Raw genomic sequence first — 15,192 nt, forward strand, 5'->3', positions numbered from 1 at the left:
TCAGCAAAACAGCCCCGTGCCACGCAGGGAGGAGGCAGGGGCTCGGCCGCCACGGGCCACGTGCCCCCGCTGCGGCCAGCTCCTCCCCGCACTCGCCGGCCCGGCATAAAAGCGCTGCCCTGGGCCAGCGCTGGCATCCACCGCTCCTGCCTCGCTCTGCTCAGCAAAAGGGTAGGTGGGTGCCTGTGGGTCTCTGCCTGCTGGGGCGGGGGCCGGCGCGGCCAGGAGAGCTCTGAGGGCAGCGGGCGTGCTGGCGGCGGCAGCCGCGCATGGCCAGGGCGGGCTGAGCTGCGGCGGGAGCAGGAAGGAGCCCCGTGGCTGGGACCCGCGGAGCCGGGCCCGGCACGGCACAGGCTCTCCGGGAGGGCCTGCGTGCCCTCCGTGTGCGGAGAGCAGGGCGCTGACGCGGGCTGGCTGGGCAAAGGGCAACGAGGGGCGGGCAGCGCGGGCAAGGCGGTGGCTCTGGCCCCTCCATCTCCAGGGCAGCCCTGAGAACAGGGCACTGCTCGGCCGGGGGCATCTCCTCCTCGCTCATGACGCCTCTCCTCGGGGCCGTGTCTTTCAGGCTCAGCTCTCTCGCACCAAGATGTCTTGCTACGACCTGTGCCCACCGAAACCCAGCAGCGTCGCCGTCCCCCAGCCCATCGCTGAGAGCTGCAACGAGCTGTGCGCCCGCCAGTGCCCCGACTCGACGGCCTTCATCCAGCCGCCCCCCGTCGTCGTCACCTTCCCCGGCCCCATCCTCAGCTCCTTCCCCCAGCAAGCCGTGGTGGGCTCCTCCGGAGCACCCGCCTTTGGGGGCTCCCTGGGGCTGGGGGGCCTCTACGGCGCCGGGGCCACGCTGGGCTCGTGGGGCCTCTGCACCTTTGGCAGACCCTACGCCTCTCCCGCCTGCAGCCCCTGCGCCGTGCCCCGCTACAGCAGGAAGCTGTGGGACACCTGTGGGCCCTGCTAGAGCCAGCCCCGGAGCCCCCACAGTCCCTGGGCCACCTCTGCCTCACGCCTCCTCTCCTTTCTGCCCTCCCTTCCCTCTCTCCGGGCCGCCTCTCCTCCTCGCTCCCGCCCGTGCCCACATGCGCAACTCCACCGTCAGCCCACGGGGCGCTTGCTTCTCTCTGCAACCACCACCGCCTGGGAGAAGCCTGAAGGAACACCTCTCCTGACGCCCACAGGGACAACCCGCGCCTGCCTCTGCCTCATGTGCCTTTCCCGCGCCGCAATAAAACAAGCCTGCACCCAAGGCCTCCCTCTCTGCCTTTCCTTTCAAAGCCCAGCAGCCGGGGCTGCAGGGTTCCCTCGCCCGGCGCGTGCCCGACGCCAGCCGGGCCAGGGAAGTCTCTCAGCCCCCGCAGAGCCAGGCTGAGCTGCCTCTGGCGACACCCCACAGCCCTGGCAGCTCTGCCCACGCACGGTCCCGCCGCCCAGCTCCAAGGGGCCTGCCTGAACGCAGCCGGCTCCCCTGCCTGCAGGACACGCAGCCCTGGGGCGGCGGCAGACCTCCAGGCTCCTTGCTCGGGAGCGCGGCCGCCACAGGGGCTCCGAGCCACCCAGGGGCCATGCCTGCCGCGCCTCCAGCCCCTCTCTGTCTCCTTGCCTCGCCTGCAGGCCCTGGGGGAGAAAGCACAGGGGACGCTGCCCCTTTCTCTCCCCTAGCCGTTTCCCTTCCCCTCCTTCTCTTCCCTCCTCTTCTTTCTCTTGCCCTCCTGATGATTCTCCCCCAGCCCCTTGCCCTTCTCTTCCCTCTTCTTAGCCCCTTCCTCCTCCCCCTCCCTCTTCTCCCTCGCCTGCCCTTTCCCCTTCCCCTTCTCACCCCCAGCGCAGGCCAACACACACGCTGCTCCTCGCTTCTCTGCCGCAGACACAACCGCACACCAGTTACAGCCTGGTTATTGGCGGCAGGAGCCTTTGGAGGGCATCTGCTCCTGCTGCCGCCTCAGGCGAGGTCACCCAGGGCCGGCTGCCCGGCACCATCTCCACGCGCCTTTTGCACCTCTCCAAGGACGGAGACGCCACAACCTCCCGCGCCAACCTGGGCCAGTGCTCAGTCACCCTCACGGTCAAAAAAGCCTTTTGGGAAGGCGAGGTGGAGCTTGCGGGGCTTCAAGCTGCTGCCCATTGCCTCTTCTCCTGGCACTGGGCAACTCTGAAAAGAGCCCGGCTCCATCGGCTTGACGCCTTCCCTTCAGGCATGTGTGCACGTCGAGGAGACTCCCCTGAGCCTCCTCGATGCCAGCAGGGACAGTGCCATCTCTCTCAGGCTCTCCCCAGAGGAGACACGCTCTCTGCCCCTTCATCATTTTTGTGCTTTAGCCCCACATGGCAACTGAACGCCACAGAGCGGCTCGCTCGCTCGCTCGCTCGCTCGCTCCACCCCGGTGGGGGAAGTGAGAAAACGCGTGGCTTGAGATAAAGACGCTTTAAGAGGTCAGGCAAAAGCTGCGCACGCAAGCAAAGCAAAGGAAGGAATTCGCCCGCTGCTTCCCATCGGCAGGCGGCTGTTCAGCCATCTCCAGGAAGGCAGGGCCCCATCACGCCTAACGCTTACTTGGGAAGACCAGCGCCATCGCTCCCAACGTCCCCCCCTTCCTTCTTCTTCCCCCAGCTTCCTATTGCTGAGCACGACGTCACACGGTAGGGAAGACGCCTTTGCGCTATGCCTCGCCAATGCTGAGCGCAGGGCAAGGATCCCCTCCCTCCGCCTGCCGGCCACGCTCCTCCGCACGCAGCCCCAGGACACCGCTGGCCACCTTTGCCCCCTTTGCACGTTGCCCGCTCACGCGCACCTTGGTGCCCCCCAGCACCCCAAGGGCCTTTCCTGACGAGCTGCTCTCCAGCCATCGCCGGCCATTTCCCAGGCACGGGGTTTAACGCTGGCTCCTGCCCAGCCTCCTCTGTGCAGGTGCCCGCGGACGCTGCCGTGCTTCTGTGGAGCTGAGGGACCTGGCGGAGCTGGTGCCGCTCCCGGGCTGAGGAGGCCAGGCGAAGGAGCACTGCCAGCGCCTGTCCTCCTCTCTGCCCTTTCCCCAGCTCTGCTGTAAGCCCCACCTTTTTCAAAGGCTCTCCCTGCCCTGCCCGCTGCCTGCATCCTCCCCGCTCCCAACACCGCCCAGCCTCGCCTCGCCTCGCCTCGCCTCGCCTCGCCTGGGCATCTCAGGACCACCCTTTGCCCTCCCACAGCTGCCCGGCACACGCCCCCAGGGTCTCCCCAGCTTGGCACAAGGAGGGAGGGAGGGAGGGAGGCACCAGGTGCATGCAGGAACTCTTTATTGCGCCCAGAGGGGAAAGAGAGACTGTCAGAGAGACGGTGAGCAAGACCCAGAGAGGCTGCTTGCCACATCTTGCGGGAGGCAGGGGGATCTTCTCCAGAGCGCGGCTTCTCGCTCGGGATGCGCCCTTGGTGCGGCGTTAGAGAGGCCGAGGATGTGGCCCTGCAGCCCCGGCAGGGCCTTCCAGGTCCACCTCCTGCCCTGTGCAAGAGCTGGGAAGAGAGGGGAGGAGCGCAGAGGGCAGGAGCAGAGGGCAGGCAAGGGCCGAGGGTGTGCGGCACTGCCAGCTGCCCAGGCGTTGGCTGGGGCTGGGGATGCTGAGCACTCCTCGGTGCCTGGTGCCCGCCAGCTCAGCCCTGCGTGGGCGGTGGTGCTGGCGCTTGGGCCGGGGGCAGCGCCTGGGGCTGGGCTGGCTCTAGCAGGGCCCACAGGTGTCCCACAGCTTCCTGCTGTAGCGGGGCACGGCGCAGGGGCTGCAGGCGGGAGAGGCGTAGGGTCTGCCAAAGGTGCAGAGGCCCCCCGAGCCCAGCGTGGCCCCGGCGCCGTAGAGGCCCCCCAGCCCCAGGGAGCCCCCAAAGGCGGGTGCTCCGGAGGAGCCCACCACGGCTTGCTGGGGGAAGGAGCTGAGGATGGGGCCGGGGAAGGTGACGACGACGGGGGGCGGCTGGATGAAGGCCGTCGAGTCGGGGCACTGGCGGGCGCACAGCTCGTTGCAGCTCTCAGCGATGGGCTGGGGGACGGCGACGCTGCTGGGTTTCGGTGGGCACAGGTCGTAGCAAGACATCTTGGCGGGGGATCGGATGGGGCTCTGCAAGAGGGCAGGCGTTGCAAGAGAGCAGCAGAGGGGTGCGCCCGAGGCGCAGGGGCCGGGGCCGGAGCAGGGGGCCAGGAGGAGAAGCGCTCGCAGACTTACCCTGTTCCCAGAGGAGAAGGCGGCCGGAGCAGTGGATGGGAGAGCCTGGCAGAGGCAGAGCTTTTATACCTGCCCCGCCATTGCTCAGCACCACCTGGGCCAATCTGCAGAGGCGGCACTCCCTGCTGCTGCTGCCGCCGCCGCCGCCGCCGCCGATGACAACAGGGCTGTCCGGCTCCTGCCCCTCCCTGAGTCAGCATCCCCTCGCCACACCAGCACATGCCGCTTCCCAGGCTTTCCTCCCCTTTCTGCTTCGTGGGCTAAAGGAGAGCAGGCATCTCCCCCAGCAACGGGGCTGCAGCGACGCCTGCGAGGGCCTGGCGGGGCCGGGGCAGGGCTGGCAGCGGCCCGTGCCGCGTGCGCCCAGCTGGGGAGCCGTGCTGCTTGCACCATGCGCCTGGGCGAAGAGCACGCGTGGTTTTTCTCCCCCACACTTGCAGAGGTCGATGGCCAGCGCTTGCAGCAGATGGAGGCTGGCTCCGCTGGGCTGGCGAGTGATGCATCGTGCTGAGCAGGCAGTGCCCGAGAGGAGTGCCTTTGATTTGGCATTTTGTAACCTCGTGCCTCTGTAGATAATAGCCGCTCGGCGTACGTCCCGTGGTCGCTGGCGTGCGGGAGGCCTTTGCAAGGCCAGCGCCAGGCCCCCTGGTCTTCCGTGTGGCTCTGCAAAGGCGGCGCGAGGCTGCCCCGAGACCAAGCCCTTGGGCAAGAGCTGTGGCACGCAGGGCGCTTGCAGTCAGCCCTTGTCACGCTGCGTGCCCTCTTACGCACCGAGATAATGAAAAGAGAGCGGGGCTAATTTGGCCCATTAGGTGGCAGCTGGCAAGCGCCCGAGCGGGGTAATTGCCGGGGCTGATAGAGCGGGTTGGGGCTGCTGAGGAAGCGGCGTCAGCAAAACAGCCCCGTGCCACGCAGGGAGGAGGCAGGGGCTCGGCCGCCACGGGCCACGTGCCCCCGCTGCGGCCAGCTCCTCCCCGCACTCGCCGGCCCGGCATAAAAGCGCTGCCCTGGGCCAGCGCTGGCATCCACCGCTCCTGCCTCGCTCTGCTCAGCAAAAGGGTAGGTGGGTGCCTGTGGGTCTCTGCCTGCTGGGGCGGGGGCCGGCGCGGCCAGGAGAGCTCTGAGGGCAGCGGGCGTGCTGGCGGCGGCAGCCGCGCATGGCCAGGGCGGGCTGAGCTGCGGCGGGAGCAGGAAGGAGCCCCGTGGCTGGGACCCGCGGAGCCGGGCCCGGCACGGCACAGGCTCTCCGGGAGGGCCTGCGTGCCCTCCGTGTGCGGAGAGCAGGGCGCTGACGCGGGCTGGCTGGGCAAAGGGCAACGAGGGGCGGGCAGCGCGGGCAAGGCGGTGGCTCTGGCCCCTCCATCTCCAGGGCAGCCCTGAGAACAGGGCACTGCTCGGCCGGGGGCATCTCCTCCTCGCTCATGACGCCTCTCCTCGGGGCCGTGTCTTTCAGGCTCAGCTCTCTCGCACCAAGATGTCTTGCTACGACCTGTGCCCACCGAAACCCAGCAGCGTCGCCGTCCCCCAGCCCATCGCTGAGAGCTGCAACGAGCTGTGCGCCCGCCAGTGCCCCGACTCGACGGCCTTCATCCAGCCGCCCCCCGTCGTCGTCACCTTCCCCGGCCCCATCCTCAGCTCCTTCCCCCAGCAAGCCGTGGTGGGCTCCTCCGGAGCACCCGCCTTTGGGGGCTCCCTGGGGCTGGGGGGCCTCTACGGCGCCGGGGCCACGCTGGGCTCGGGGGGCCTCTGCACCTTTGGCAGACCCTACGCCTCTCCCGCCTGCAGCCCCTGCGCCGTGCCCCGCTACAGCAGGAAGCTGTGGGACACCTGTGGGCCCTGCTAGAGCCAGCCCCGGAGCCCCCACAGTCCCTGGGCCACCTCTGCCTCACGCCTCCTCTCCTTTCTGCCCTCCCTTCCCTCTCTCCGGGCCGCCTCTCCTCCTCGCTCCCGCCCGTGCCCACATGCGCAACTCCACCGTCAGCCCACGGGGCGCTTGCTTCTCTCTGCAACCACCACCGCCTGGGAGAAGCCTGAAGGAACACCTCTCCTGACGCCCACAGGGACAACCCGCGCCTGCCTCTGCCTCATGTGCCTTTCCCGCGCCGCAATAAAACAAGCCTGCACCCAAGGCCTCCCTCTCTGCCTTTCCTTTCAAAGCCCAGCAGCCGGGGCTGCAGGGTTCCCTCGCCCGGCGCGTGCCCGACGCCAGCCGGGCCAGGGAAGTCTCTCAGCCCCCGCAGAGCCAGGCTGAGCTGCCTCTGGCGACACCCCACAGCCCTGGCAGCTCTGCCCACGCACGGTCCCCGCCGCCCAGCTCCAAGGGGCCTGCCTGAACGCAGCCGGCTCCCCTGCCTGCAGGACACGCAGCCCTGGGGCGGCGGCAGACCTCCAGGCTCCTTGCTCGGGAGCGCGGCCGCCACAGGGGCTCCGAGCCACCCAGGGGCCATGCCTGCCGCGCCTCCAGCCCCTCTCTGTCTCCTTGCCTCGCCTGCAGGCCCTGGGGGAGAAAGCACAGGGGACGCTGCCCCTTTCTCTCCCCTAGCCGTTTCCCTTCCCCTCCTTCTCTTCCCTCCTCTTCTTTCTCTTGCCCTCCTGATGATTCTCCCCCAGCCCCTTGCCCTTCTCTTCCCTCTTCTTAGCCCCTTCCTCCTCCCCCTCCCTCTTCTCCCTCGCCTGCCCTTTCCCCTTCCCCTTCTCACCCCCAGCGCAGGCCAACACACACGCTGCTCCTCGCTTCTCTGCCGCAGACACAACCGCACACCAGTTACAGCCTGGTTATTGGCGGCAGGAGCCTTTGGAGGGCATCTGCTCCTGCTGCCGCCTCAGGCGAGGTCACCCAGGGCCGGCTGCCCGGCACCATCTCCACGCGCCTTTTGCACCTCTCCAAGGACGGAGACGCCACAACCTCCCGTGCCAACCTGGGCCAGTGCTCAGTCACCCTCACGGTCAAAAAAGCCTTTTGGGAAGGCGAGGTGGAGCTTGCGGGGCTTCAAGCTGCTGCCCATTGCCTCTTCTCCTGGCACTGGGCAACTCTGAAAAGAGCCCGGCTCCATCGGCTTGACGCCTTCCCTTCAGGCATGTGTGCACGTCGAGGAGACTCCCCTGAGCCTCCTCGATGCCAGCAGGGACAGTGCCATCTCTCTCAGGCTCTCCCCAGAGGAGACACGCTCTCTGCCCCTTCATCATTTTTGTGCTTTAGCCCCACATGGCAACTGAACGCCACAGAGCGGCTCGCTCGCTCGCTCGCTCGCTCGCTCCACCCCGGTGGGGGAAGTGAGAAAACGCGTGGCTTGAGATAAAGACGCTTTAAGAGGTCAGGCAAAAGCTGCGCACGCAAGCAAAGCAAAGGAAGGAATTCGCCCGCTGCTTCCCATCGGCAGGCGGCTGTTCAGCCATCTCCAGGAAGGCAGGGCCCCATCACGCCTAACGCTTACTTGGGAAGACCAGCGCCATCGCTCCCAACGTCCCCCCCTTCCTTCTTCTTCCCCCAGCTTCCTATTGCTGAGCACGACGTCACACGGTAGGGAAGACGCCTTTGCGCTATGCCTCGCCAATGCTGAGCGCAGGGCAAGGATCCCCTCCCTCCGCCTGCCGGCCACGCTCCTCCGCACGCAGCCCCAGGACACCGCTGGCCACCTTTGCCCCCTTTGCACGTTGCCCGCTCACGCGCACCTTGGTGCCCCCCAGCACCCCAAGGGCCTTTCCTGACGAGCTGCTCTCCAGCCATCGCCGGCCATTTCCCAGGCACGGGGTTTAACGCTGGCTCCTGCCCAGCCTCCTCTGTGCAGGTGCCCGCGGACGCTGCCGTGCTTCTGTGGAGCTGAGGGACCTGGCGGAGCTGGTGCCGCTCCCGGGCTGAGGAGGCCAGGCGAAGGAGCACTGCCAGCGCCTGTCCTCCTCTCTGCCCTTTCCCCAGCTCTGCTGTAAGCCCCACCTTTTTCAAAGGCTCTCCCTGCCCTGCCCGCTGCCTGCATCCTCCCCGCTCCCAACACCGCCCAGCCTCGCCTCGCCTCGCCTCGCCTCGCCTCGCCTGGGCATCTCAGGACCACCCTTTGCCCTCCCACAGCTGCCCGGCACACGCCCCCAGGGTCTCCCCAGCTTGGCACAAGGAGGGAGGGAGGGAGGGAGGCACCAGGTGCATGCAGGAACTCTTTATTGCGCCCAGAGGGGAAAGAGAGACTGTCAGAGAGACGGTGAGCAAGACCCAGAGAGGCTGCTTGCCACATCTTGCGGGAGGCAGGGGGATCTTCTCCAGAGCGCGGCTTCTCGCTCGGGATGCGCCCTTGGTGCGGCGTTAGAGAGGCCGAGGATGTGGCCCTGCAGCCCCGGCAGGGCCTTCCAGGTCCACCTCCTGCCCTGTGCAAGAGCTGGGAAGAGAGGGGAGGAGCGCAGAGGGCAGGAGCAGAGGGCAGGCAAGGGCCGAGGGTGTGCGGCACTGCCAGCTGCCCAGGCGTTGGCTGGGGCTGGGGATGCTGAGCACTCCTCGGTGCCTGGTGCCCGCCAGCTCAGCCCTGCGTGGGCGGTGGTGCTGGCGCTTGGGCCGGGGGCAGCGCCTGGGGCTGGGCTGGCTCTAGCAGGGCCCACAGGTGTCCCACAGCTTCCTGCTGTAGCGGGGCACGGCACAGGGGCTGCAGGCGGGAGAGGCGTAGGGTCTGCCAAAGGTGCAGAGGCCCCCCGAGCCCAGCGTGGCCCCGGCGCCGTAGAGGCCCCCCAGCCCCAGGGAGCCCCCAAAGGCGGGTGCTCCGGAGGAGCCCACCACGGCTTGCTGGGGGAAGGAGCTGAGGATGGGGCCGGGGAAGGTGACGACGACGGGGGGCGGCTGGATGAAGGCCGTCGAGTCGGGGCACTGGCGGGCGCACAGCTCGTTGCAGCTCTCAGCGATGGGCTGGGGGACGGCGACGCTGCTGGGTTTCGGTGGGCACAGGTCGTAGCAAGACATCTTGGTGGGGGATCGGATGGGGCTCTGCAAGAGGGCAGGCGTTGCAAGAGAGCAGCAGAGGGGTGCGCCCGAGGCGCAGGGGCCGGGGCCGGAGCAGGGGGCCAGGAGGAGAAGCGCTCGCAGACTTACCCTGTTCCCAGAGGAGAAGGCGGCCGGAGCAGTGGATGGGAGAGCCTGGCAGAGGCAGAGCTTTTATACCTGCCCCGCCATTGCTCAGCACCACCTGGGCCAATCTGCAGAGGCGGCACTCCCTGCTGCTGCTGCCGCCGCCGCCGCCGCCGCCGATGACAACAGGGCTGTCCGGCTCCTGCCCCTCCCTGAGTCAGCATCCCCTCGCCACACCAGCACATGCCGCTTCCCAGGCTTTCCTCCCCTTTCTGCTTCGTGGGCTAAAGGAGAGCAGGCATCTCCCCCAGCAACGGGGCTGCAGCGACGCCTGCGAGGGCCTGGCGGGGCCGGGGCAGGGCTGGCAGCGGCCCGTGCCGCGTGCGCCCAGCTGGGGAGCCGTGCTGCTTGCACCATGCGCCTGGGCGAAGAGCACGCGTGGTTTTTCTCCCCCACACTTGCAGAGGTCGATGGCCAGCGCTTGCAGCAGATGGAGGCTGGCTCCGCTGGGCTGGCGAGTGATGCATCGTGCTGAGCAGGCAGTGCCCGAGAGGAGTGCCTTTGATTTGGCATTTTGTAACCTCGTGCCTCTGTAGATAATAGCCGCTCGGCGTACGTCCCGTGGTCGCTGGCGTGCGGGAGGCCTTTGCAAGGCCAGCGCCAGGCCCCCTGGTCTTCCGTGTGGCTCTGCAAAGGCGGCGCGAGGCTGCCCCGAGACCAAGCCCTTGGGCAAGAGCTGTGGCACGCAGGGCGCTTGCAGTCAGCCCTTGTCACGCTGCGTGCCCTCTTACGCACCGAGATAATGAAAAGAGAGCGGGGCTAATTTGGCCCATTAGGTGGCAGCTGGCAAGCGCCCGAGCGGGGTAATTGCCGGGGCTGATAGAGCGGGTTGGGGCTGCTGAGGAAGCGGCGTCAGCAAAACAGCCCCGTGCCACGCAGGGAGGAGGCAGGGGCTCGGCCGCCACGGGCCACGTGCCCCCGCTGCGGCCAGCTCCTCCCCGCACTCGCCGGCCCGGCATAAAAGCGCTGCCCTGGGCCAGCGCTGGCATCCACCGCTCCTGCCTCGCTCTGCTCAGCAAAAGGGTAGGTGGGTGCCTGTGGGTCTCTGCCTGCTGGGGCGGGGGCCGGCGCGGCCAGGAGAGCTCTGAGGGCAGCGGGCGTGCTGGCGGCGGCAGCCGCGCATGGCCAGGGCGGGCTGAGCTGCGGCGGGAGCAGGAAGGAGCCCCGTGGCTGGGACCCGCGGAGCCGGGCCCGGCACGGCACAGGCTCTCCGGGAGGGCCTGCGTGCCCTCCGTGTGCGGAGAGCAGGGCGCTGACGCGGGCTGGCTGGGCAAAGGGCAACGAGGGGCGGGCAGCGCGGGCAAGGCGGTGGCTCTGGCCCCTCCATCTCCAGGGCAGCCCTGAGAACAGGGCACTGCTCGGCCGGGGGCATCTCCTCCTCGCTCATGACGCCTCTCCTCGGGGCCGTGTCTTTCAGGCTCAGCTCTCTCGCACCAAGATGTCTTGCTACGACCTGTGCCCACCGAAACCCAGCAGCGTCGCCGTCCCCCAGCCCATCGCTGAGAGCTGCAACGAGCTGTGCGCCCGCCAGTGCCCCGACTCGACGGCCTTCATCCAGCCGCCCCCCGTCGTCGTCACCTTCCCCGGCCCCATCCTCAGCTCCTTCCCCCAGCAAGCCGTGGTGGGCTCCTCCGGAGCACCCGCCTTTGGGGGCTCCCTGGGGCTGGGGGGCCTCTACGGCGCCGGGGCCACGCTGGGCTCGGGGGGCCTCTGCACCTTTGGCAGACCCTACGCCTCTCCCGCCTGCAGCCCCTGCGCCGTGCCCCGCTACAGCAGGAAGCTGTGGGACACCTGTGGGCCCTGCTAGAGCCAGCCCCGGAGCCCCCACAGTCCCTGGGCCACCTCTGCCTCACGCCTCCTCTCCTTTCTGCCCTCCCTTCCCTCTCTCCGGGCCGCCTCTCCTCCTCGCTCCCGCCCGTGCCCACATGCGCAACTCCACCGTCAGCCCACGGGGCGCTTGCTTCTCTCTGCAACCACCACCGCCTGGGAGAAGCCTGAAGGAACACCTCTCCTGACGCCCACAGGGACAACCCGCGCCTGCCTCTGCCTCATGTGCCTTTCCCGCGCCGCAATAAAACAAGCCTGCACCCAAGGCCTCCCTCTCTGCCTTTCCTTTCAAAGCCCAGCAGCCGGGGCTGCAGGGTTCCCTCGCCCGGCGCGTGCCCGACGCCAGCCGGGCCAGGGAAGTCTCTCAGCCCCCGCAGAGCCAGGCTGAGCTGCCTCTGGCGACACCCCACAGCCCTGGCAGCTCTGCCCACGCACGGTCCCGCCGCCCAGCTCCAAGGGGCCTGCCTGAACGCAGCCGGCTCCCCTGCCTGCAGGACACGCAGCCCTGGGGCGGCGGCAGACCTCCAGGCTCCTTGCTCGGGAGCGCGGCCGCCACGGGGGCTCCGAGCCACCCAGGGGCCATGCCTGCCGCGCCTCCAGCCCCTCTCTGTCTCCTTGCCTCGCCTGCAGGCCCTGGGGGAGAAAGCACAGGGGACGCTGCCCCTTTCTCTCCCCTAGCCGTTTCCCTTCCCCTCCTTCTCTTCCCTCCTCTTCTTTCTCTTGCCCTCCTGATGATTCTCCCCCAGCCCCTTGCCCTTCTCTTCCCTCTTCTTAGCCCCTTCCTCCTCCCCCTCCCTCTTCTCCCTCGCCTGCCCTTTCCCCTTCCCCTTCTCACCCCCAGCGCAGGCCAACACACACGCTGCTCCTCGCTTCTCTGCCGCAGACACAACCGCACACCAGTTACAGCCTGGTTATTGGCGGCAGGAGCCTTTGGAGGGCATCTGCTCCTGCTGCCGCCTCAGGCGAGGTCACCCAGGGCCGGCTGCCCGGCACCATCTCCACGCGCCTTTTGCACCTCTCCAAGGACGGAGACGCCACAACCTCCCGCGCCAACCTGGGCCAGTGCTCAGTCACCCTCACGGTCAAAAAAGCCTTTTGGGAAGGCGAGGTGGAGCCTGCGGGGCTTCAAGCTGCTGCCCATTGCCTCTTCTCCTGGCACTGGGCAACTCTGAAAAGAGCCCGGCTCCATCGGCTTGACGCCTTCCCTTCAGGCATGTGTGCACGTCGAGGAGACTCCCCTGAGCCTCCTCGATGCCAGCAGGGACAGTGCCATCTCTCTCAGGCTCTCCCCAGAGGAGACACGCTCTCTGCCCCTTCATCATTTTTGTGCTTTAGCCCCACATGGCAACTGAACGCCACAGAGCGGCTCGCTCGCTCGCTCGCTCCACCCCGGTGGGGGAAGTGAGAAAACGCGTGGCTTGAGATAAAGACGCTTTAAGAGGTCAGGCAAAAGCTGCGCACGCAAGCAAAGCAAAGGAAGGAATTCGCCCGCTGCTTCCCATCGGCAGGCGGCTGTTCAGCCATCTCCAGGAAGGCAGGGCCCCATCACGCCTAACGCTTACTTGGGAAGACCAGCGCCATCGCTCCCAACGTCCCCCCCTTCCTTCTTCTTCCCCCAGCTTCCTATTGCTGAGCACGACGTCACACGGTAGGGAAGACGCCTTTGCGCTATGCCTCGCCAATGCTGAGCGCAGGGCAAGGATCCCCTCCCTCCGCCTGCCGGCCACGCTCCTCCGCACGCAGCCCCAGGACACCGCTGGCCACCTTTGCCCCCTTTGCACGTTGCCCGCTCACGCGCACCTTGGTGCCCCCCAGCACCCCAAGGGCCTTTCCTGACGAGCTGCTCTCCAGCCATCGCCGGCCATTTCCCAGGCACGGGGTTTAACGCTGGCTCCTGCCCAGCCTCCTCTGTGCAGGTGCCCGCGGACGCTGCCGTGCTTCTGTGGAGCTGAGGGACCTGGCGGAGCTGGTGCCGCTCCCGGGCTGAGGAGGCCAGGCGAAGGAGCACTGCCAGCGCCTGTCCTCCTCTCTGCCCTTTCCCCAGCTCTGCTGTAAGCCCCACCTTTTTCAAAGGCTCTCCCTGCCCTGCCCGCTGCCTGCATCCTCCCCGCTCCCAACACCGCCCAGCCTCGCCTCGCCTCGCCTCGCCTCGCCTCGCCTGGGCATCTCAGGACCACCCTTTGCCCTCCCACAGCTGCCCGGCACACGCCCCCAGGGTCTCCCCAGCTTGGCACAAGGAGGGAGGGAGGGAGGGAGGCACCAGGTGCATGCAGGAACTCTTTATTGCGCCCAGAGGGGAAAGAGAGACTGTCAGAGAGACGGTGAGCAAGACCCAGAGAGGCTGCTTGCCACATCTTGCGGGAGGCAGGGGGATCTTCTCCAGAGCGCGGCTTCTCGCTCGGGATGCGCCCTTGGTGCGGCGTTAGAGAGGCCGAGGATGTGGCCCTGCAGCCCCGGCAGGGCCTTCCAGGTCCACCTCCTGCCCTGTGCAAGAGCTGGGAAGAGAGGGGAGGAGCGCAGAGGGCAGGAGCAGAGGGCAGGCAAGGGCCGAGGGTGTGCGGCACTGCCAGCTGCCCAGGCGTTGGCTGGGGCTGGGGATGCTGAGCACTCCTCGGTGCCTGGTGCCCGCCAGCTCAGCCCTGCGTGGGCGGGTGGTGCTGGCGCTTGGGCCGGGGGCAGCGCCTGGGGCTGGGCTGGCTCTAGCAGGGCCCACAGGTGTCCCACAGCTTCCTGCTGTAGCGGGGCACGGCGCAGGGGCTGCAGGCGGGAGAGGCGTAGGGTCTGCCAAAGGTGCAGAGGCCCCCCGAGCCCAGCGTGGCCCCGGCGCCGTAGAGGCCCCCCAGCCCCAGGGAGCCCCCAAAGGCGGGTGCTCCGGAGGAGCCCACCACGGCTTGCTGGGGGAAGGAGCTGAGGATGGGGCCGGGGAAGGTGACGACGACGGGGGGCGGCTGGATGAAGGCCGTCGAGTCGGGGCACTGGCGGGCGCACAGCTCGTTGCAGCTCTCAGCGATGGGCTGGGGGACGGCGACGCTGCTGGGTTTCGGTGGGCACAGGTCGTAGCAAGACATCTTGGCGGGGGATCGGATGGGGCTCTGCAAGAGGGCAGGCGTTGCAAGAGAGCAGCAGAGGGGTGCGCCCGAGGCGCAGGGGCCGGGGCCGGAGCAGGGGGCCAGGAGGAGAAGCGCTCGCAGACTTACCCTGTTCCCAGAGGAGAAGGCGGCCGGAGCAGTGGATGGGAGAGCCTGGCAGAGGCAGAGCTTTTATACCTGCCCCGCCATTGCTCAGCACCACCTGGGCCAATCTGCAGAGGCGGCACTCCCTGCTGCTGCTGCCGCCGCCGCCGCCGATGACAACAGGGCTGTCCGGCTCCTGCCCCTCCCTGAGTCAGCATCCCCTCGCCACACCAGCACATGCCGCTTCCCAGGCTTTCCTCCCCTTTCTGCTTCGTGGGCTAAAGGAGAGCAGGCATCTCCCCCAGCAACGGGGCTGCAGCGACGCCTGCGAGGGCCTGGCGGGGCCGGGGCAGGGCTGGCAGCGGCCCGTGCCGCGTGCGCCCAGCTGGGGAGCCGTGCTGCTTGCACCATGCACCTGGGCGAAGAGCACGCGTGGTTTTTCTCCCCCACACTTGCAGAGGTCGATGGCCAGCGCTTGCAGCAGATGGAGGCTGGCTCCGCTGGGCTGGCGAGTGATGCATCGTGCTGAGCAGGCAGTGCCCGAGAGGAGTGCCTTTGATTTGGCATTTTGTAACCTCGTGCCTCTGTAGATAATAGCCGCTCGGCGTACGTCCCGTGGTCGCTGGCGTGCGGGAGGCCTTTGCAAGGCCAGCGCCAGGCCCCCTGGTCTTCCGTGTGGCTCTGCAAAGGCGGCGCGAGGCTGCCCCGAGACCAAGCCCTTGGGCAAGAGCTGTGGCACGCAGGGCGCTTGCAGTCAGCCCTTGTCACGCTGCGTGCCCTCTTACGCACCGAGATAATGAAAAGAGAGCGGGGCTAATTTGGCCCATTAGGTGGCAGCTGGCAAGCGCCCGAGCGGGGTAATTGCCGGGGCTGATAGAGCGGGTTGGGGCTGCTGAGGAAGCGGCGTCA

The 15,192-nt window shown here is 68.2% G+C and overlaps 6 protein-coding genes across 6 annotated transcripts; 3 read left to right on the plus strand and 3 right to left on the minus strand.

Moving 5' to 3' along the window:
• The first annotated feature begins 110 nt into the window (after positions 1-110).
• On the plus strand, positions 111-955 carry LOC142595700 (feather keratin 4-like). The gene is made up of 2 exons (XM_075724487.1): positions 111-185; positions 572-955. Exon 2 carries the CDS (start codon positions 587-589, stop codon positions 953-955), a length of 369 nt encoding a protein of 122 aa, XP_075580602.1. The 5' UTR covers positions 111-185; positions 572-586.
• A 2,726-nt stretch (positions 956-3,681) lies between these two features.
• Positions 3,682-4,050, minus strand: LOC142595693 (feather keratin 3-like). The gene has a single exon (XM_075724478.1). It carries the CDS (start codon positions 4,048-4,050, stop codon positions 3,682-3,684), a length of 369 nt encoding a protein of 122 aa, XP_075580593.1.
• A 1,127-nt stretch (positions 4,051-5,177) lies between these two features.
• On the plus strand, positions 5,178-6,022 carry LOC142595696 (feather keratin 3-like). Its single transcript, XM_075724482.1, has 2 exons — positions 5,178-5,252; positions 5,639-6,022. Exon 2 carries the CDS (start codon positions 5,654-5,656, stop codon positions 6,020-6,022), a length of 369 nt encoding a protein of 122 aa, XP_075580597.1. The 5' UTR covers positions 5,178-5,252; positions 5,639-5,653.
• A 2,727-nt stretch (positions 6,023-8,749) lies between these two features.
• On the minus strand, positions 8,750-9,118 carry LOC142595694 (feather keratin 3-like). Its single transcript, XM_075724479.1, has one exon. The coding sequence runs from the start codon at positions 9,116-9,118 to the stop codon at positions 8,750-8,752; it is 369 nt and encodes a 122-aa protein (XP_075580594.1).
• A 1,127-nt stretch (positions 9,119-10,245) lies between these two features.
• LOC142595695 (feather keratin 3-like) lies at positions 10,246-11,090 on the plus strand. The gene is made up of 2 exons (XM_075724481.1): positions 10,246-10,320; positions 10,707-11,090. The coding sequence occupies exon 2, from the start codon at positions 10,722-10,724 to the stop codon at positions 11,088-11,090; it is 369 nt and encodes a 122-aa protein (XP_075580596.1). The 5' UTR covers positions 10,246-10,320; positions 10,707-10,721.
• Positions 11,091-13,809: 2,719 nt separating this feature from the next.
• Positions 13,810-14,178, minus strand: LOC142595698 (feather keratin 3-like). Its single transcript, XM_075724484.1, has one exon. The coding sequence runs from the start codon at positions 14,176-14,178 to the stop codon at positions 13,810-13,812; it is 369 nt and encodes a 122-aa protein (XP_075580599.1).
• Between the last annotated feature and the right edge of the window lie 1,014 nt (positions 14,179-15,192).

This window comes from Pelecanus crispus, chromosome 22 (genome assembly GCF_030463565.1).
Source record: "Pelecanus crispus isolate bPelCri1 chromosome 22, bPelCri1.pri, whole genome shotgun sequence".
Taxonomy (NCBI): Eukaryota; Metazoa; Chordata; class Aves; order Pelecaniformes; family Pelecanidae; genus Pelecanus; species Pelecanus crispus.

What these genes read in the sequence shown, in the direction of transcription:
- LOC142595700 (XM_075724487.1), top strand. Translation starts at nt 587, where the DNA reads ATGTCTTGCTACGACCTGTGCCCACCGAAACCCAGCAGCGTCGCCGTC.
- LOC142595693 (XM_075724478.1), bottom strand. Translation starts at nt 4,050, where the DNA reads ATGTCTTGCTACGACCTGTGCCCACCGAAACCCAGCAGCGTCGCCGTC.
- LOC142595696 (XM_075724482.1), top strand. Translation starts at nt 5,654, where the DNA reads ATGTCTTGCTACGACCTGTGCCCACCGAAACCCAGCAGCGTCGCCGTC.
- LOC142595694 (XM_075724479.1), bottom strand. Translation starts at nt 9,118, where the DNA reads ATGTCTTGCTACGACCTGTGCCCACCGAAACCCAGCAGCGTCGCCGTC.
- LOC142595695 (XM_075724481.1), top strand. Translation starts at nt 10,722, where the DNA reads ATGTCTTGCTACGACCTGTGCCCACCGAAACCCAGCAGCGTCGCCGTC.
- LOC142595698 (XM_075724484.1), bottom strand. Translation starts at nt 14,178, where the DNA reads ATGTCTTGCTACGACCTGTGCCCACCGAAACCCAGCAGCGTCGCCGTC.